At 37.2% G+C, this 22,351-nt stretch overlaps 4 protein-coding genes across 6 annotated transcripts; all 4 read right to left on the bottom strand.

Annotated features, from left to right (window-relative positions):
• Window positions 1–125: 125 nt before the first annotated feature.
• Window positions 126–1,588, bottom strand: ttc32 (tetratricopeptide repeat domain 32). Its single transcript, XM_079474285.1, has 3 exons — window positions 1,137–1,588; window positions 828–994; window positions 126–490 (listed from the first exon to the last, which is right to left on the bottom strand). The coding sequence occupies exons 1-3, from the start codon at window positions 1,247–1,249 to the stop codon at window positions 363–365; spliced, it is 408 nt and encodes a 135-aa protein (XP_079330411.1). The 5' UTR covers window positions 1,250–1,588; the 3' UTR covers window positions 126–362.
• Window positions 1,589–2,350: 762 nt separating this feature from the next.
• On the bottom strand, window positions 2,351–14,343 carry LOC306904560 (trace amine-associated receptor 13c-like; the record flags this gene model as incomplete). Its single annotated transcript, XM_079474548.1, has 2 exons — window positions 2,351–2,504; window positions 13,583–14,343. 2 exons carry the CDS (start codon window positions 14,341–14,343, stop codon window positions 2,351–2,353), a joined length of 915 nt encoding a protein of 304 aa, XP_079330674.1.
• Window positions 3,779–11,609, bottom strand: stx7l (syntaxin 7-like). 3 transcript variants are annotated; one of them, XM_079474609.1, is made up of 10 exons: window positions 11,530–11,609; window positions 10,730–10,840; window positions 8,832–8,901; window positions 8,571–8,661; window positions 8,170–8,307; window positions 8,042–8,091; window positions 7,716–7,809; window positions 7,530–7,602; window positions 5,518–5,600; window positions 3,779–5,224 (listed from the first exon to the last, which is right to left on the bottom strand). In XM_079474609.1, the coding sequence occupies exons 2-10, from the start codon at window positions 10,806–10,808 to the stop codon at window positions 5,129–5,131; spliced, it is 774 nt and encodes a 257-aa protein (XP_079330735.1). In that variant the 5' UTR covers window positions 10,809–10,840; window positions 11,530–11,609; the 3' UTR covers window positions 3,779–5,128. The 3 variants fall into 3 exon arrangements, with proteins under 3 accessions (XP_079330735.1, XP_079330736.1, XP_079330734.1); XM_079474610.1 differs by lacking the exon at window positions 11,530–11,609 and adding an exon at window positions 11,008–11,493; XM_079474608.1 differs by lacking the exon at window positions 11,530–11,609 and adding an exon at window positions 10,961–11,368.
• A 3,006-nt stretch (window positions 14,344–17,349) lies between the features above and the next one.
• On the bottom strand, window positions 17,350–18,369 carry LOC306904559 (trace amine-associated receptor 13c-like; the record flags this gene model as incomplete). Its single annotated transcript, XM_079474547.1, has 1 exon — window positions 17,350–18,369. The coding sequence occupies one exon, from the start codon at window positions 18,367–18,369 to the stop codon at window positions 17,350–17,352; it is 1,020 nt and encodes a 339-aa protein (XP_079330673.1).
• Window positions 18,370–22,351: the final 3,982 nt, after the last annotated feature.

The raw sequence follows: 22,351 nt of genomic DNA, 5'->3' as shown, positions 1-22,351 counted from the left end.
GCTCTTCGTTAAAACAAAATATAATTTCTATACTGTAATATATGGTTTTAAATAAAGCGTTTTTGAAATGTCTGCAAGTAAGAATGTGATGCACAATTTAGCTAACACAAATAAAAAAACGAATTGATTAAGAATTTTTATTATTACACGAAAAATGACTGCACAGCACATCGCGACAGTGTTTTGTAAATTTATACTATTTAAAAAGTATTTATAGATAAAATAACACATTTAAAGGTAATCACGTCTGCCATTTTATTGTTCAACTCGAAACTACACAACCACACAGAGCAAGTCACAAAATGATGTACCATGTACAGTTTAACTGTACTGTTAATAAAGACGTCCAAATAAGAGGTGCATCAGTAGCCCCTGTTTGATTTGTCTTGGCTGTCCAGCAGTGTCCGTCTTAAACTTTCTTTAGCGTCTTGAAAATCAGGATTTAGCTCCAGAGTTTTCCGAAAGTCACTCTCGGCCTCCTTGAAAAAGCCTTTGAATGTAGACACAACAAAAATACACGTATGTGATAAAGCAATGACACAACCAAAAGAACAAGTTAACGTTGATTTTGTTCGTGCTAAACAGCGCCACCCTGTGGAACACAACAGGCTGACATGTTTTATTTCTTACTCTCAGTAGTACATACTAGTTCTTGTTTATTATTCTTTCATTGTAGTTCCAAAGTGTATAAATATACAACACACGAGGCAAAACTTTACTTTTATAAAACTTTCGAAATCTGAAGAAATATTAGGAAAATGTAAAGAAACACTATTAAAAAATTCACATATATATATAGTTTAAGGGCTTTAAAACTTTGTACCTACCCAATCTGTAACGTATTAATCCCCTGTTATAAAAGGGAACTTCAAACTGACTGTTCATCCGAATGGCAGAAGTGTAATCGTCCATAGCTTCATAGAAATCCACCTTTAGATACTTCATCTGTCCGCGGTTATTATAAGCGATGGCCAAACTGTGAGCATTGCACTCTCTGGATAAACACAAAGCACATTATACGAGTTGTATATCAACACCGTTACAAGATACCGTCATTATATATATTACATAGACACACAGTCGCTGTCAGCTAGTGTTACCGGCAGCTAACACTCTCGCGTGTATAAAACAAATACCTCGTTTTAGCGCAGGACTCGATGAACTGTGTGTATAATTCCTCCGCTCGCTTGTATTTTTTATTGTCGAACTCATCGTGTGCTTTTTGCAAAACAAGGTCGCTGTCCTCCATGAAGAGGGTATTTCAGCTGCCCGCAAGAAGCGTAAACAGACGCTGCATTGATCGCTTTGCACCTTTGCTGTCACTTGTGGACCGCGCCGCCATATTGGACAGGGCAGGACTGCTCTTAAACAAATATGACTAAACGGCGGTGCTGTTGTATGTCGGGAAAAAATTATAATACGATTACATTACTAAACCGATTTCAATGCTCGACAAACAAGTTTTCGGAATATTATCATTAACGTATTTTGAAAATATACACTTAACGTGTTTGTACTCCACGTAGAGAAAAGGGGGAAAAACTTCAGCTTCTCCTTACACATGCGTTTGTGGATAGTTGCCCTCCCCAATATGGCGGCACCGTTGTCTTACAATTCAGCGGCCAATGCGATGCTGTACTTCCTCTTGCGCTTCTATTGAGTGTCTATTGCTACTGACGGCGCCCTCTGCTGGTTCGTCAACGTCAGTTAATGGTGAAGTTTTGTGCACACAACCGAGTTGTTCTTGCAAATTAACACTTTTTGGAACATTTAGCTCAAAGTGTTATTTTAAAAAGTGTTATTTGCTCAAAGTTGTATTTTAAATACTACATTTGCGTTTGTATTAGTAGCCTCGAGTCAAGTGGGCATTTGACAAATGCCTCTCTCATACATCCACTAGAGGGAGCCATAGATTAGCCAGATTGACTCCTGACGCAGTGGAGAGATGGTCCTGACAATACAACCTGTTATTGGGACACACTGTGTATTACAAGGTTTCTAGGGACACGGCAATTAAAATCAAAATACTCTAAACCAATCTATTTATCAACGTAATATTTAATTAACATTCATGTATTTGGCAGATGCTTGTTTTATGACGTCCTACACATTTTTAACATAATAAAACACAGCTGCATAGAAGCTCTCCTATCTCATCATGGTATATATTGTTGTGTTAAAATGTCTAAAACTAACAGATTACCATTGATAAATGCAAAAAATGCTTTGTGAAGCAGGTTATAATATTGTATTAGTAGTAAAGCGTACAAATGTATTTTAAAATGTGTATTTGTAATAATGGGGAATTACACATAAAATATAAAACAAAGCGAACAGACATGGTTTCTTATCAAGAACTCAAAGAGAGCACATTTATGAGTGAGGAATCTGTGTTAAACACTTTAAAAGTTACAATCAGTTTTAAACTTCTTTTAAACCAAGGGTAGAACAAAGCATAAATAAGAGGATTTATCGAGGAATTAAGATAAAACAGAATCAAAACACTGTTGATGACATTATGAAACGAGTCACCCCTTAAGAAACGAGTCAAAGAGAAAATATAATATGGCAATAAACACAGTAAAAAGACAAAGACCAGAATTCCCAGCACTAATGCAGCTTTCCGCTCTGATTTCATAGAATCACTGATTCTGTGTTTCTGAAGTGCTCTTATAGTAGTGGCATGTTTCTTAGCAATCACAAAGACATGCGAGTATAAGATTATAATGAGAGTACAGGGCAAAAGAAACACAACCAGGAGATCAATGAGGCACGATACCTCATCCACAATATAAAGACATTCTCCTGGACACACAAAATCAACGAAGTTCCCATTTATAAAAAGAATAGTGAAATTATAAAGGACTGAAAACAACCAGTTTAAAAAAGTTGCTATGTAGATAACAGTAAGTGTGATCTTTTCCGTGTAGATGAAAGTATAATTTAAGGCCAAAAACCGATCAACTGCTATCAGAGCCACAGTGTGAACAGAAACACTCGTCACTTGAAAAGTCACAAAATTGAAAATAGAGCAGAAAAGTGGCCCTGGAATCCAGCACGACTCGATCAGCCAGATCAAATGAAATGGCATTACAAACATTCCAACAAGGACATCGGACACGGCCAGAGAGAGGATCAGGATGTTAGCAGGCGTGTGGAGCTGTTTAAAGTGACCGATGGAGATGATGACCAGAAGATTTCCACACACGGTCAGAAGAACCACACCTGCTGCTGCCACATAGAGAAACACATAGACAGGAAAAGAAAGTGATCTTTCTGGACAGGAATATTCCAGACAGTCAGCAGTTTGATTCTCTGTTGTACGAGACATAATTTGAAGAGGCATCCAAACAAAACTTGATTACGAAGTAGATTTATAAACAAAGCCAAAGGTTGTTCATGTAGTATTTGTGTTTCCAGCCATGCAGTTTGATTGGACCTTCAGGCTGCATTGTGTCCTGCAGATTGCGTGTGAAAGGTTAAATCGAGCTTTTATTGATTTGTTTATGCATAGATGTTAACGGCCCCTCCCCTTTACAGGAGATGCTCATAAATGAGATTCTTATAATGTGCTTCTGAGTGTGATAGGATTATGCGGCTACAGCTGAAACTACACCGCCATTCAAACTTCACATTCATCATTTTTATGTTTCTAATAAAAGTCATCCAACTAGCAAATATTAGCATTTCCTATAACAAAAAGATCAAATAAATGGTCTTCCAAGAAAGGCATTATTACCCTGAACACATTACATATAAAGCACACATGAACCAAATAAACACAGCATTTGTCTTTATTCCTCCTCACAGTAGTTCTACATTTTTTGTGGAAAAGATTTGTAAGCATTAGTCACAAAAGTTTACTGAAGTTACAGATTTCAAAGAACGTTACAAATAAAAAAATGCATGACAATTGACTTTCATTGCTCCAGTATATATGAGTATGTCTCCATAGCGGTCTCTCATAAAAAGTTATTAACCATTTTCTTTGGTAAGTTACACAGCATATCAAGTTATATGATATACACATGACATGTACACATGAAGGATGACAAACATTTAGTATTGTCAAAAAAATAATGGCACTAAAATGTCCAATATATGTATTAGTCATATATTAATAAACCTATAATTACAGCTTTAACTCATGCACACCACATTTGCACATAAATACTGACACAAAGACTGACCCTGAGAATTATGATTTCATCTATAAACATCATGAGCTGTATTCAGCTTTATTGCTTTGTTTATGTTCATTGGTTTAAGTGTTAAATTTGTAGAAATATAGTGCAATATATATTAAAATATTTACACATTGAACCTAAATCTAGCTAAAACTAGAAATACCAGTTATTACTTCTCTTATTCAAGCAGCTTGAAACGTGTCCGTTATACACACCATTCTAGCAGCAACTTTATACTGTTAAAGACTATTTTTAACCTACTCTCTGCTTTAATCACTTTTACTATCAGGAATAATATACGAGTAATATGTTTACAGTAAACTGAAATATAACAAATTCCAACAAATGTTCCAGTTCAAATACAATATAGATCTCAAAAGCATCTGTGGCACTTTGCAACCAAGAGGTTAGAATTTAGCATGAACCAGTTAAACCCCACTGATAGATAACTAAATCATATTTTATAAGAATCTTTCTCTACGGACAGAAATTACAAGTATATAGTTGTTATGTGAAATAATAATGAATACTTTGATTTAATTTGAATCCTAAAATGATACATCACTATTTAAAAGTTAATTGATCTTTACCACATTTTATAGTGGAATTCATTAAAACATAGACTAACAAAAATGTCAAAACAAATCAAAACTTGTTACATTTGATCATCCTCAGTGTAGTTTTTGTCACCTTTTGACAAGAATTTGCACAAATGTTCTCTAGGCAGTTTATAAAAATTCTCAATATCAGATATCTGGAAATGGGGACCCTCGCGCGTTCTGTGCCATTACCTATAAAAAATCATTTTCTAAGATACCGGACGGCATGCTACAGCTAATCTTGTATTGTACAACAGTTAGAAAACAAATCTTGGCTTTACATGGTCGAAAACCTCCAGTACTTTTTCAAGTGGAGATTCAGTGGGATGTTAGTCTGAGTTCTCATGATTTGACGGAAGCCCAGATAATCAAACCAATAATGATGGCGACCACGACTGCAATACCGATCAAGATGCAAATCTTCTTGCGGGATGATCTCTGCAATGATGAAAAGAAAAAAATCATTGCCTCCAGAAAATATCATAATAATATCTGAATTCAGTGTGGGTGCATGTTTCTACAAACGCTGAAAATAAAAGCTACTCTACTGCCATACAGTACAGAATCAATTTAGTAATGTTTTAAATGGGTTTATTATAGTGTGAAAGATAAAGTTGCATGTCTTCTAGACCAAAAATTCAATTAGCTTTAAATAATCATTATTGTTCTATACACTTTTAAGTAAACCTGTTTAGTTATAAATAATATATATATTAAAATAAGGGAAGTACCTGGTAGTCCGCTGCTCTGGACAGCTGCTGTGTGGCCGACTGCACGCTGACATCTGCATTTTCTACATTGGCCTCTATACTGTCTGTCCAGAAGATTGAGATAAAACAGAAAAATTAAAGGCAGTCGTGTTCCACAAATGTATTTTTACTTTTAAAATATAATTTATTCAGAGCATCTAAAGGTTTCCTTAGTAAGCATTACTGTACATTTAGGCTTTTGGCAGCGCTTTTATCCAAAGCGACTTACTTTGCATTATCCTATACATTTATATATAGGTATTTGCAATGCCCTGGGATCGAACCCACAACCTTGCGTTGTTAACACAACGCTCTCACCACCGAGCTACAGGAAAGATGTATCATTCATTCAGGCAGGCCTGGCTCCAGATATGAGACGAAAGGTGGATCACGTAGATGGGCGGGTATCTAAATATATATGTTTTGCCCCAAACTATTTACTATAACAAACTATTTACAAAATAACTATTTAGCTTTTTGAATTATTCTTACATCTAGTATTAATATTGTATATGTCTACATATTTGTTACATTTGCATTTATTTTAAGTTTTTGAATCCAGTAACCTTTGATTTGATGAAACATAAGAGCTATTTAGATCACTATAATATTCACAGTATTAACTTAAGCTCATTTTAGAGAATTCTGTCAAAAACTCATCAATGTCCAGTCTGTGTTATTGCTTTTCTCTCTCATGAATCATTGTTCGGTGGAATGGTGTCAGAACCAGCACCTACCTCGACTCATCTCAGCTAATGCAAAGTTGTGTTCAAGCTTTGCCTGAAGAGCTTGTTTCTAATTGCAGCGTTAAGCATTGTAGCCAATCGCGTGCATCTGATGTGCAGCTATAGTGAGGACTTGATACATCATCACAATTTAAATAAACGTTTTAGCTCATCATTCTCCTGGTCCCTTTTCTGCGTTAAGCTTTATTTAGCATTGATGGCAGCTTAGCCTTTAGTGGCTTTGGTATGGAAACTATGAACAATATAGTCTATTTTTATTTTTTGCATAAATCAAACACATTTCATAAATCACGAATCAAATGTAGAATATCTCCAATATAAGCTGACAATATTTAAGTGGATTCACTCTTGGTTGTCTCTCCCGAAGCTCTGCCATATTGAGTAACTACATGTTTAAAAAGGCATTAACCAGGATCTTCCTAATATGTTGCTACTTGTAGACAAAACCATTTATTTTCTCACGCAACATCATGTTGATGTTATTCACGTGCGGTTCGGGGCGTGTAATTTTTGTTCAAATGGGAAGGGTCGGGTATGGAATTAAAGTAGTCTTTAAATTAATGCGGGTTCATCAACAGGACCCGTGCAGGATGAGTCGCTGAGAGAGAAAGTCGTGCCAAGTCTGTTCACTGCAATGGAACAGTTTTTCACAGCAACGGCGGTTCACAGGTCCTTTCTCTCAACGGTTCTGGGTGAAGGCAGGGTGGACAAAGCTTTTTATGAGGTGGGCAAAGCCCACCCTGGCCCCCCTGTGGAGCTGGGCCTGCATTCAGGTATGTTTTTTTTATTGATGACACTCATTTGATAGACAGATAATGATGCTATCTGTTAAATGTTTTAACCAACACAAGTTTGTCTCATTAAAAGTTTACAGACTGATCAAACAATTCCACTGAGTGTGCGCATGTCTCTCAGGTCTTCATTATCACCGTCTGCTTAACACCTTTGCACTTTTCCGTCTGAGGTTTCATCACTAAACAAACAATCCCACATAATACATCTACTAATTTCACAAAACTCATGGGCCGTTTTTTACTGGTTAACAGTAGAAACTCGGGCCTGGATTACATTTGGCATACTGCGTTTCACAGTCTTAGAAGTAAAAATATTAAAAACATTATGTTTTAAAATGTGTTGCAATGCCCTGTGTGTGTTAAGATGTGTGTTGTGTTTATCACTTTCATTCTTTTTCGAAAAAGAAACACTTCTGTGTGACCAGAGTAACACATTGAGAATAATAGAGCTTACCAATCATGTCTCCTTGTTCATGCACCAGCACGGCCAAGTCTTTAAATATTGTATTTATGTCTGTAATGTCCGACTGAAACACAAGAAAACAACTTTACCATTTGCCCTTTATGTTTTCTATCCAATGCTTGAGATTTTGTAACGTACTTCTGGTTCTTCGGTGTCTCGGGTTTGAATATGTCTTACCTCCAGTTGTTTGATGGATGATTCTCTTTCCTGAATGAGCTGAAGATCTTCTTCTGTGATCTCCACTAAGCCCTGAGTTTGAGCCTGAACCTCACTGGAAACACACGGGGAAGCAGAAATAGCTATAAACCTTTGTCATTTAAAACAGGACGGATTTTAAATGCACAAATCCATGCAGCATATTCCTTAGATAAGAACTCCATTTGTGTTAAGCTGGCATGACAGGACGGTATGAGGGCGAGTAAACCCTCAAGCACATGAGGCTTCATTACTTTTATAACATTCATTTTAATTTCTGGGTGAACTTTTCTCTTTATGTGTCTGACCTGCCAAAGGGGGAAGCGGTTCCTCCAAATTGATCATCTGTGCCGCCAGCCTGTGAATAGAAAGTGTTTTAAACTTTTGTTGTGACACAAAACCCTTACATTTCTCAATGAGGAATGACAAGACTTACTGAAACTCTTGAGCTCGCACGTACACGTGCCACAAACTCCTTCTCTTTTTTTGCTGCTTCTCGCTGAGTCCTCTGGAAGACACCCAGAGCGTTTGAGAACTCGTTGATAAGACGTTCTCGCTGGATTTTCCTCTGACGCTGTTCAAGAACAGAAGAACATCAAACAGTTAAACACACAAAACATGAATGTGGATATAGAGATTGCTACCTCTCACCTCTATTCACAGGCTATTATGTATATTTAATATAGCATTGGCTTCGCAATTTGCTTAAATATGCCCTAAATGGACAAATGGGATGAAGCCATTAAAGGCAACAGTTAACCGATAGTTTCGGCCGATATATTACTACATGTCTGGTAATATGATGTAATATTGTGAGACAGTGAAATAATGCTGTACCTGTTCTGTGGTCACAGGTAAAGAGTTAAACTCCTTCAAGCATTTATCTGTTGCTTTTGCAAGTTGATTGACATTCTGCTGTTTCTGCTGTCTGTATGTTTAAACAAAGGAAAACAAAAATATTTGCTGGATTTACTGCAAAGTGTCATTGACAACTGTTTGGTTTTCATTTTGTCAGCAAATAGTGAACATAAATGGACAGTTTGTGACAAATTAAAACAGAGTTATTGGAATTGAACTGGTTCTTTGTTTCAGACTTACAATCTCTGCCGTAGTTCATATGTATCCTGTTCCGTTCCGAGATTATTTATAATTTGCTGGATTTCATTGGCTGAAGAAAACAAAAGAAACTGATAAGATTTTTGATGTAATATCAAGCATTATGGATTTACATACTTACAGTACACTTTTTTGAATGTTGTGGTTTGCATTTGGTTGTTCCCAGGGGCACAATTCCCGGGGGGCATGTCCCCCTCACTTTTTTAAACTTTCCGCATGAATTTAATACTTAAGATTGACACAGTGCAAATAGCGAATGGTGAAAATCTAGTTAGGAACCACTAAGTTAAGCTTCGCACAGAGACTTCAGTGGTGTGGAGCGAGCGGTCAGTTGTTTCGATGCGGTATTGCCATGTTCAAGACCGTGGCAGTTTCTTAATATCATTCTTGTGGACTTGTGAATCGTCATCAATTCAAATAGTTTTCCAATTCAAAGTTCACATCTAGACAAGAACGGTTAAAATCTCTGGATATGTCCTTGATCCGCCCCTTTTATCTAGCATGCATTGGGAGGTTGTTCCTCGCTTTTCAGCATTGAAAGCACAATCACGTTTACATTTCTGAACATATGGTTTACGATATACCTAGAGTACAACTTTATCATGTCTCTAGTTGCTTCATGTCTCGATAGTTATAGCTTACTTTAAAATGAATGGTTGTCATAAGGAAATGTGAAATCTATTTATGCTGGTTATTCGTGAGAATCCACTAGATGGTTCAGTGATATTTTATATACAAGAATTTTAAAGTGAACGAGCTGTGTTCTGATCATCTACCTTAAATTATTTCACATTAGCCATGTGTACACAATTATTAAACCCAAATGATTGCTTGACAGGCCTGAGTTTTAACAGTTCCGTATGACAATAAATACATTTTCAAGTCTCTAACAATCTTTAACTGCCACGTAAAAGAGAAGTATTGAAATTAGATGAGAAATGAAAATGATGTTGTGTTTTTATCCAGAACACCGCAGCTCCACCATTCACTCGCATGTATTTGTAGTCGGCTTTTGCCCTCACCAATATGGCGGCGGCGTTAACGTGCGATCCAGAAAACAATGACGCGTCAAGGTGATATATGAAGAGTTTGGTTCCAAAATGAGATAACTGAGATAAGATTTATATTGTGCATTCCAATTAATATCAATCAAACTGCAGTTGGTTCGTTTTTATGTAAGCCATAATAACAAAAAACGAACACAATAAAAACATTACACCATGATTATAATATATAACATTTATATGTTACAAAATAAAATTATAAAAACATGATTTCTAAATCAGTTATCTCATTTTAGAACCAAACTCTTCATATAGGCCTACATGTCTATGGGTTAAACCACGTGTCACGCATGTGGCCACGCCCCTAATTCTGCATCATTTTAAGGCTCAATATAATTTAAATAGATGTGTTCTAAAAAACACGAATTCTCCTCAAAGCACATTTAACTATATAGACCAAAACTAGGCTGTTAAACATTTTTTTCTCCGCTAGAAGCATTTTAACGAAGGAGATTCCGCTCACTTTTGGAGCCGGTCTCTAGCGGCTAGTCAATGAATTGCAGTTTACGTGCGTAGGCAAGTGTAAACGTACAAAAACAAGTATACCACGGGCTTGAGTCCAAAACGATTACAGTAATAGTACATAAAAGCCCATTTTCAAATGCAAAGCTACAAAATATATATATGTGCAGTTCATGCATTTCATTATCATGAATGATTTATTCCGTTTGTTTAAAATATTATTTTGAGGTGCAATGCATTATGTGTCCTTGTCAGTCATACCAGCGATTCAGTGATTTGACAATATTTACAGCAAACATTTGAAGGCCGAGACCTCATAACACGAATAAGGAATGAAACAATGTCTTCACTTACTTAGCAGTGTTATTCTCTGGATGTTTGAACTTATAGTTTGTGCCAGCGCATTTGCATCAACTTTACTTGATTCAGACATGATGAAAATCTTCAAGGGAGAACCAACCGAACCTAGAAAGATTACAGCTGTTAAACCACAGGCTAACAAAAAGTAAAAACAGAAGTATGCATTCACAACTCGCGAGTCTAACATGACATTTAAGACAAATATATGACACTAAATACATTTACCTAGATACATATTATACGAACATAAACGCCAAAAAATAAACACACACTTCTGCAATTTTAGTTTTGACGCAAACGCCTCAGTTGCTGAAACGACAGCTTCCCCGAGTGACAACTTGCCCCGGCGGTTATACGTTACGTCCCAGTTCACCAATGATAAGTAAATAAGCAAAATATTCGTCAAAATAATCAGCTTTCACGAACTAGTTCATTAGTTAGCGAAACTAGTCAGTAGTCTTTCAACAACGTGACCAAACCTCCGCACCAATGCACCTGCAGCAAGAATGCGGAAACCAGACCGACAAATACATTCATTTATTAAATAAGAACGTTTATGTTTTAATTTCTCTTTGACACAGCAAATAAAACACCGAAAGTGAAACAGTAACACTTATAAAACGTGAGTTTGAATCTGCAAGTTTGTCTCAAGCAAACTTGATCGTTAAGTGTTTGACGGTGAATAAAGTAACGCTTGCGTTAACGACGCAACTAACACTTTTCGCAGAGTTATAAATGTACAGAACTGCTGTGTGTCTAACGACAAACTGCATTTAGACTTTCTATATGTTTACCTGGATTTCCCAGAGTGAAAGTCCGAGCTCTCAGCTGATTTCCCCAAGCATTTGTCACGTGGTTTCGCTCGTCAATCGTCAGCTGCGCAGACCAGTTGGTGTATGAGACTCAAGTACCGCGAGAGATCTGCTCTCTCGCGATACGTTGATGTCATACCCCGTTGGGGCTTTCATGTGTCTATAGAAACTGGCAATATAGATATAGAGGGGTAAGATATTGCATATATAATGGAGTTGAGGCACATTAGTGCAATATAAACAAAGTAAAGCAGAAATTCTGAGTTTTCTAATTTTTTCTAATTAGGTGAGGTCATGTACCAGCTAGGGAATCCAGCAAATTAAACACATAAGCACTATTGAGGCAAGTATCTTTGTTGCCTTCATCCCCGATGGCTTATAATTCAGTCACCCTGTGTTTTGTCGGAAACTGATTCGGCTTGCCTTGAAGCGACAGAGCGAATTTTGACATACACAATTACCATCACTATACATGGAGAAATAATGTATGTCAACACAGACATTACAGATATATAGAAAAACAACAATATGTTGACGTCATTTGAATGAGAGTTAGGAGAGCAGCGTGTATTCCAGGCGGGTAGACAGTGATGCTCAATGAACTCCATGGAGAACGTCTTCACTGATTACAATGCCCATGATGTTTAGAAAAGCATTGCTGGACCAAAAATCCAGAGCAGATCTAATGAGCGGATTTAAGGGTTCTCTTTTACTTATAAATCAAATAAATCCTTACTTGATTATGAGTTACATCAGTTTGTTTAAACACAAATTGTTAAATAAACATTTTATATTTGTTTTCATAATATATATATATATCTCGAGAACATGGCCGTTATTTGCAGGTTTTTTGTGTGGAGATGTTAACCCATTTCTCCAGCAATGTATGTGGAAACTCCTGGACATTTCTTGAGGAATGGTCCTAAAAGACACAGGTCGGACGATCCTTTCTGTAGATTGCATTTTATTGCTCTGGATATAAATGAGGTTCTGCCTTCCTCATACCTCTCTGAGGCAGGCCTTTGGCATGTTAGCACATGTCAAACGAACAGTTCAACCAAATATGAAAATTATTTGTAAAATTCATTATCGGTAAAGTTTATTTGTATTTTATTCAAGTTTCTATATAGTGTATGCCTACTTTATTGCTCTCACAGTACTTGAACATAATACGCTGATCGGTTTGCAGAGCACCACTTGTAGTCAAACACACCTATTTACAAAGAATCTGATTTGCGTCACACCTGTACCGCACCTGCGATTTCTTCTTATTGACATTTCTACAAGTGGCTCATTGAAACTTGACATGTGTGTAGATTGCCCTGCCTAGGCAGATCTCGCTTTAGAGACATTTCTTCTTTTCTTAGTAATGATGACACTGTATGTACACCCTTTATTTTCTAAATATCGTGATTTGACATGTTCTTAAAAATGGCCTATTTGCTCATTCAAACGTTTTGCATGATTTTTTAATGTTCATATGTGTGTCAAGTTAACCAATAGGGCCTAATAAACTAAAAAAATATATTTATACAAATAATTCATAGAATATATCAGTCCTTGGTATAGTGTAGATTTTATATAGTGATAGACATAAATATGTTAGTGATCATATTTTTGACAATTACATAAAGCTTTCAAGCTTAATATTTTCCTTTAATCTCACTTATGGCATAAATAAATTCATGCACAAATAAGCGAAATCAATTAACCCTAAACAACTAAACGGTTTCTCACAAGTATTGTAATCTTGGTTGCCAGATTTGTTGATAAACATAAAACGCAAGTTTTTATTGGGCAAAATATACATTTTTCAGCATAAAAAGACAACAAATTTTCCCAAGCAATGTGCACAATGAGATTAAGTCAAAGTTAAATATAGTAAAATAAAAATAGTCAGTCCGTAAAAATATTGATATAAGAGGAGTTAGGCTCAAATATTTTCATCGTTACAATAAGAAAAAGAGTTTTCCTAAACCATGGATAGAAAAGCCCATATATGATGGGATTTATGGTTGAATTTAGGTAACCAAACCAGACAAACACTTCAAAGAGAGCAGGTGGGGTGGAAAAGTTAATGTAGGGATCTATCAAGGAGTTAACAAAATACGGCAGCCAGCAAATAATAAAAGCACCCACAACCACACCGAGAGTTTTTGCAGCTTTGTGCTCAGATCGACGAGAACTCTTTGCAATACTTTGCTTTTCATGCTGGTTTGATTCTCCAATTTTCCTTACATGCTGTCTCGCGATTATGAAAATCCTGGCGTACAGTCCGGTCATGACAGAACAAGGCACAAAGAAAGCTATTAATGTGTCTATAGCTCCCCACAATGCATTTAAAAATAGATTACAACTTCCCATACAGTATACAGATGCAAGAAATTCATCCAGTCCTTCGACATTAGCTTTTGAGTACAGTAGACCGTAAGAATACCCTGCAGCTATGCTCCAGCTTAACAACACCATGACCCAAGCCACAGGTACAGTGACTCGTGTAGGGTACCGAAGCGGATGACACACGGCCTGATATCGGTCAATAGCAATAAAAATGAGATGAAAAATAGACACAGACGTGAGAAACATGTCAAAACTGGAGTGGAGCAGACAGACGGCTTCTCCGTAATACCAGCAGCCAGTAACAGAGCGAATGATACTTAACGGCATGACCATCACTCCCAGCAGCAGATCCGCCAGAGCCAGAGACATCACCAGTATGTTGGTGGGTGTTTGGAGCTGTTTGAAGTGAGCTATGGAGATGATGACCACTGAGTTTCCAAGAATGGTCACAATCATCGCTGACAACAAAATGAGATACAACACTGTCTGTGTGACTACGCTGTGTGTGCCTTTCATGCAAGAATTGTTCATGGCAGGAAAACAAAATTGTGTGGAATCATATTCTTGCAGTGATAAATCCATCCTGCTTGTTGTGCTCATCCTTCTCTTAAAAGCAAAATTAAAAAATCCTGTCTTACTGTGAGGGAACTGGTTCTTAAATATTGACTTATCTGACCCTCCCACATGGCGACGCAGCCAATAACAGTCTAAATACACACTGAAAATACATACTGAAATCCCATTCCTTACTTGCTTAGCTGTGGTTCAATACTTTTTCATATATTTTATACAAATATTAATGTGAATTGGATATCACCCAAAAATGTCATAATTTAGGGACTTTAATCAAAACATATTGCTGCTGTCCTTCTGTAACCTTGTATCTTCATATTTTGTATAATAAATCATTATAATAAGTCGCCCTTTATGTGTGTCACTGGGTTTTGCAAATATCTAATCAATAAAAGTATAAAAAAGTGCTTGTCAGCAAAAAGTTCAGTGCTTTTTAAATTTCCTGAAAAAACGGAAATTTGGACATAAAGGTGGCAGAGGGACAGCAATGAGACGCTTTTTTTTAATCACAAAAGCAGATATTTAAGGGAATGTCTCAGGGGTTTTGTGTTAATAATGGAAGTTTATGGGGGTCAATGTCATTCGGTTACCAATGTTATTCATCATTTGTGTTCTGCAGAACAAATAAGTCATACAAGCTTGGAACGATATGAGTGTGAATAAATGATTGAAGTATTTTCATTTTTGGCTAAACTATCCCTTCAACTTATCTATGGTTGCTAGAAGAGTTGATTAAAAGTGTTGAACAAGTTACTCTGAAAAAGTAATGAATTACTAATTACTAATTACATATTCAATAGTGTAATTAGTTACTGTACAAATTACTATCTCCAAATTGTATTTAATTACCAGTGTTGGGGAAGCTGCTTTGAAATTGTAAGATAAGCTCAGCTTACTCATTAGTAAAAGTAGTTAAGTTATAGTTTAGCTAACCATCTGAAAAAGTAGTTAGCTACACTACAAGTTACTATAAAAAAGTAGCTAGCTTCCTTGAAACTACTTTAAAAAAATATATAATCTCACATTAAAAATACAGGAGTATAATATGTATTAAAGCAAACTGTATAGTAAATTTCCTATATACAGTACCGTTTTATTAGTAAATATTAAAGTAAACTACAGAATTTCTAAAGTGTATAAATTTAATATAGTTAGAACTAAACGAAACTAAACTCCGCCTGCTCGTGGTGAGTTGTGGGTAAGATCAGCCGTCAGAGTGTGCATCCCTCTGCACTTCGATTTTCTACTGGAAGTAGAAGACCATCTGAAAATCTTTGGAATACTATTTTCAACATACTACGATTTGGGACGTACTAATTCTACTTTCAATAATAGGATGGATAGTATGCGGATTGGCACGCGGGGTAGCTTTTGGTCGCGCTACTCCGCTAGTTTCTTAAAAACGTTTTTAAATGCTGGATAAGCTACACTGTATTAAAAGTAATTGAGCTACCGTCAAGCTACTGAAAATGTAGTTAAGTTAGTAGCGTCGGTACAGTTAGATACTCCCCAACACTGTTAATGACATATTACTAATTATACTTTCCATATCCTATATCAACCTTTATTAGTTGTGTGATTCAAGCATAGACATGAAACGGCTCTTTTAATTCACTCAAATAACTACTATAAAAAGACATAAAGCACTATCATTAACTGACCAAAGTACTAGGGATGTGAGAATTATATAATAAAACATCAGATTTTAAAGTTAGACTTTACATTTTGATGTCAATTCCACTATTGCACACCCATATATTACACAAAATATTTAGTTTCATTACATCAGAAGTAACTGGAATTCAATTACAGAGGAATATTTGAGTAATCCCTTCATTTACTTTTAAAACGAATTAAATTACAGTTACTTATTACTTGATAACTAATTACTAATTTCCTGCCAACACTGATTACTGTAATGATCAACTGAGATCACAAATAAAAAAAGATAATTTTTACATTTTGAACATTTTAAGTTTGGTCTTTGAAACCATTGTTCTCTAGTATTTGCCCTTTTTCCTTTATGTCATGGTGGCTTGTGGGAAAAACAGTGATATCATATGTGACATTTAGCAAACTGAACATGAACAAACCCACAGAAAAAACACACTCTTAAGCTTCACACACGTAGGCCTTTATTGTCAATGTGTTTTAATCTGAACGGCAAGATCAGAGGTTGATTTTTATCATTTGGAAAGCAATGTGTATTTATCTTTGTTCACAACGTACAGTGTTCACCTGTGTACGAATTCACTGATTATCGCACACTTTTACCTCTTATAATGGACTGCATGGCATTTATTATATAGTTAATGAGTCAACCAGTAGGTGATGTTAGACAACAATGGGTCTTCATTCATTGATGTTGACTTGTGATTCTCAATAGCAGCCACACGGTTGACTATAAAAGCAATTCTGGAACATTCTGTATGCTATTTCTAAATCAGCCACTTTTACTATTTACTCTTTTCTGCATGTGATGTGTTTAGATTAATACAGTGTAAATACACAAGAATAAAGATTTCTGTAATTTACACATCTATATGTACAGTATTTCTGTACTCATTCACTTTTCAATGAACACTACATAATTCATTTTGTATTGAAAGGAGAGAAAGTACAAATGAGTGAATAAGGACACTGACATACACTTATTCCATGACATACAGTCATACAGTAAAAATAGTATAAGTGCTTCACAACACAGATCACAACTTAAGAGAGTCATACAGTAATAAGTTTCAGCATGTGACAGAGCCTAAATGTAGTTTTGCTGTATGCACATTTAATATACATGATAGATCTTTCTACATGTGACAAAATATGGTAAGTAAACAACTTTCTCATGAAAAGTGCTGCACATTGAGATCACATCAAAATGAAATGAAGTCAAATATTGAAAACTCTGATATCAGAAGAGTTAGGTTCCAATATTCGGAGTGTTACCATAAGATAAAGTGTTTTTCTGAACCACGGATAAAAAAGTCCATATATGACGGGGTTTATGGTAGAGTTGATGTAGCCTAACCAGACAAATGCCTCAAAGACCGCAAATGGAGTGGAAAAGTTAATGTAGGGGTCTATCAAGGAGTTTATAAAAAAAGGCAGCCAGCAAAGAATAAAAGCACCGACAACGATACCAAGGGTTTTTGCTGCTTTGCGCTCAGAACGTCGAGAAGTCTTGAACTTGTTTTCATGTTCATGCTGGTCACCAATGTTTCTTAAATGCTTTTTAGCCACAACAAAAATCCTGGCGTACAGACCAATCATGACAGAACAAGGCACAAAGAAAGTAAATAATGTGTCTAAAACCGACCACATTGCATTGAAATAGAGAGTGCAACCTCCTATACAGTATACAGATGCAAGGAATTCATCCAGTCCCTTAATATTAGCTTTTGAGTACAAAAGGCCGTAAGAATACAAAGCAGCCAAGCTCCAGCTTAACATCACCATGACCCAAGCCACAGGTATGGTGACTCGTGTAGGGTAGTGAAGCGGATGACACACGGCCTGATATCGGTCAATAGCAATAAAAATGAGATGAAAAATAGAAACAGATGTGAGAAACAAGTCAAAACTTGAATGAAGCAAACATATTGCATCACCATAATACCAGCAACCAGACACAAAGCGAACAACACCCAACGGCATGACCATCACTCCCAGCAGCAGATCCGCAAGAGCCAGAGACATCACCAGTATGTTGGTGGGTGTTTGGAGCTGTTTGAAGTGAGCTATGGAGATGATGACCACTGAGTTTCCAAGAATGGTCACAATCGTCGCTGAAAGCAAAATGAGATACAACACTGTCTGTGTGACTACGCTGTGTGTGCCTTTCATGCAAGAATTGTTCATGGCAGGAAAACAAAATTGTGTGGAATCATATTCTTGCAGTGATAAATCCATTCAGCCTATTGAGTTTTCTTTCTCTCAGCTTCAGAAACAAGAATCTATAACAAGTTTGACTACTTGGTGACTATGTTCCGCTAACACAGACTGAACAAGCATTTAAATATTCTTCATTGTGTTATCTGACACTCCCACATAGAGAAGCAGCCAATAATAGTCAAGCCCTCAAAAAATATCAGAGTGATAGTTCACCCTAGAATTCAAATTTGTTGTTTATTTACTCACCCTCAGGACATCCGAGATGTAGGATGACCTGAGTAGAGTAGAACAATAAAGAAGATTTTTAGGTAAATCCGCAGCCCTTAGTCTTTCATATAATGGATGTGAATGGGGTCTATAGGGTTCAGAGTTCTAAAAGCTCATATATCCAACACAAGCGTAATTCTGGTGACGATTGACATCTTGTGAAGCGAATCGATTTTAGGGTAAACTATCGCATTAAGGCCCGGTTTCACAGACACGGCTTAGCTTAAACCAGGACTATGCCTAAGTTTAATTAAGATATTTATGTCGCTTTTTCAAAAATACCTTAGAAGAATACATTACTGGTGTACATCTCGAGACAAAACAATGGCACTGATATAAGATATTTCTGGGCAAGTTATATTCAGTTAAGACATGCAGATCACACTTTAGCCTGGGACTAGCCTTAAACCTTGTCTGTGAAAGTGGGACTAAGAGTAAAAACATACTTAATATTATTGTGTAGTTTGGCTCAGTAGTTCTTAATGATTTAGTTAATGCATTTAATGTGCATGTGAAATTAAACTGTAAATGTGATAATGAAAATTATGCTTTCATATTACTACTTTCTAAAATTCAACACGCAATAAATTCACTATGATGAACATGGGGCTGAACGATTAAACACAATCATACAGTTCAGACTGTACATAATTGTTTTTCACTAATATTATGCGCAATTCAATACAATATTAATATTAATATAACCTAACATCAGATCAACAGTAACGTCGCTCTGACACGCTTCTGGTGTTTTTTAGTGGTTGCTGATATGGGTGGCAAGGAGACACTGGAGACAGCTGATATTATATTGGCCTAGAATTCTACAAATAAATATATTAACATTGCTTTATTAGAATGGTCTAACTCTTTCTATAATACCATGTATTGTATTGTATTCAACCTCTTTTCTGAAAAGCTGCTTTTGAAACAATGCAACACAAAAAATCTTGTCTTTTTGTGAGCAAACTGGAAAACTTACGAAATAAACAAGCAATGCACCCTTAAACTTAACTCTAGTTAATCTTATCCTTTATTATTTGATTTTTTGAAGATTTATTTTTGCCTTTAGTTATACAATACAGTAGGGGACAGAAAAGGACCACAAACAGACTCTTACTCAGATCGCCTGAAGAGCAACCATGGCACATATGTCAAAGCCCAGCGCCAAAGGCCATCGGCTCAGACAGAATTGTCTTTCATCATTTGGAAGGCAATGTATATTTTATGTACAAATTAACCCATTATCACGTGCTCAGAAGGGACAAGATGTAATTTACTATAACAAGTGCCAAGGGGGTGATGTTAGACAGTAATGGGTTCTTGTTAATTTATGTTCACTTATGCCTTATATAATGTTAAAATTAGTGAATTTGGTTACAGTTTCATGACACACATACAGTTGCAAAACAACTGTCACAACAGCTCAATATCTCTTAAGGATAAAGCTTCTCTTAAGCTTCTCTCAATATCTCTTAAGGATAGTCCCAGACTAAAATGAATGTGTGACCTGTCTGAACTGAATATAACTGAAAATATACTGTATCAGTGCCATTGTTTTGTTTCAAGATGCATGCCAGTAATGTATTCTTCTAATGCATTTTTAGAAAAGCGACATAAATGTCTTAATAAGCCGTGTCTGTGAAACTAGGCCATAATCATTTAGTTGAAGCATCTAAAGTGCCTATTTGATTCAACTGAAAACAGTGATAATAATATCTTTTCTACTGACTCTAAAAATCATCAGAATAAAAATGCTCATATACATAAACATGCCATAGGCCTGCTGGAGGGAGGCATGATAAATCACATTAAACCATTTGAGCCTAATATAAATGAAACAAATGTGTGTATGTAGTATTTTAATAGTGATCTTCAATGAACCGAAGAGAGCACACGTCACTCCTCTCTTCATTAAGTTACATTGGCTCCCTATTGTCGCTCGCATCAAATTCAAAGCTTTGCTCTTGGCCTACATCACCGGTTCAGCACATCTCTCTTGTTGCGGCAGTGTTATGTTAATGTGCCAAAAGAGAACGTCTCGGTTACGTCGTTGTGTTGTGTTGAGAGACTGACTGGGGTTTGATCTTGAGAACCTACCTTCCCCGAGAAAATTAATTATAAAACGCCAATTGGCTTGGCGAATGGCACGCGCACACCAGTCTCCGCCCCGTACAAACGGGTATAAAGGAAGATGGCGGCGGTCATTCACTCACCCTTTGTACTGAGGAACCTGAGAGGGCACTCCCGGTCACTGCAGTGGTTCGGCGCAGTGTTGTGGCCATCAGGGAACGGAGGTTACAGACGTAACCGAGACGTTCCCCTTCAGTCGGTCTCTCGACCACAGCGCTTGCACCGATATCACGACCTCCAGCGGAGCGACCCTGACTAGTCTAGCGAGTCACAAGAGTGCTACCGCGAGATGTAATCTTCCAGTCACAAAGTATTGGTCATACTGAGAACCCTGTACTGACGGCATCACAGACAGTGGCGTACGCCTCTAGTAGCGAGGAGCTGTCCGGAGCCGAATACTGGGGAAACACTGCTCTCCTCTGAAGAGTGTGTTACGGAGGCCACATCCTACCCGGAGTGGAGGTTACATGTGGAGACACTAACATGGTCTCACCGGTGGGGAGAACAACATGCGACAAAAGGTGTCAGCCCGAGTAGGGGGACAAATCCAGGTGGGAAACCACCGGCGGGGAGGTCACAGATTCACCAATCGGGAAATTATGAGTGAGGAATTCAACACACGGGATGACCCAGAGTGGAGTCACTACGTATAGGGGACTAGCCCTAGTACAGGGGTCTACCTGAGTAGGGATGACTCTACCTATACTGGACCTGGTTCCAACAGACGGCTCTGCTCAGTCTGTTACCAAGTGCAAATGCTTAGTGATGGATGGAATGCCTATACTTCGCCGCGAGAAGGGAAAGTAGGGAGGCTAAAATAGCGCATGTGCATCAACCCGAGAGGGATTACCCCTGTCGAGGATGCCATGTGCCCCAGGAGCCGCTGAAAGTTCTTCCGCGGCGTCGAGGGATTCTGCCTGATCAACCTCACAAAGCTCAGCACAGACTGTGCACCTTCGTTGGTGAGACGTGCTGACATACGGACAGAGTCTAGTTCCATACTGAGGTAAGAGGTGCTCTGTGCGGGGGAGAGCTTGCTGCCGTCCTCTACGGTATCATCAAGCAGCCCTGCTTGCGAGACGGGCGCATCCAGCAGGCGGGCCTTCTGGGCGCAGCTCATCTGCGCAAGACAAAGCCACAGATGTAAAGCAGCTGTAGGGTGTGATTATGAAATAAATTAATATGGTGGATTGTCAACCCAATGACATTGGGCTATTTACAAAAAAGAATGGTGGCTCGTGGACGAGCTTGCCACATTTGATTCACTAATGGAGTTTTGGTTCTTTTCCACTGTTGCCTCTGGTTGCTCACTGGGAGACTGCTGACAATGCGTCTCGAGTTTTATACTTCATAGACATACATTTCACTTTAATTCTGCATTAAACTTTAACATGTACATTCTATTCGCACGATATGTTATTATTGCACATTTTTCAGGTTTCTTGTCATTTTAAGTATCCAGTCATGACAATAATAGCATTTTTTTAAGTACTATATGTATGCTGGTATGGTGTTGAACATTGCTTTTTTGTAAATAGCCCAATGTCAGTGGGTTGACAATCCACCATAGTATTTATTTCATAATCACACCCTACAGCTGCTT

This window comes from Barbatula barbatula (genome assembly GCF_947034865.1).
Source record: "Barbatula barbatula genome assembly, chromosome: 15".
NCBI classification, from domain to species: Eukaryota; Metazoa; Chordata; class Actinopteri; order Cypriniformes; family Nemacheilidae; genus Barbatula; species Barbatula barbatula.
The sequence above is the reverse complement of the archived record's forward strand: the minus strand, read 5'-3'. Positions and strand labels throughout refer to the sequence as shown.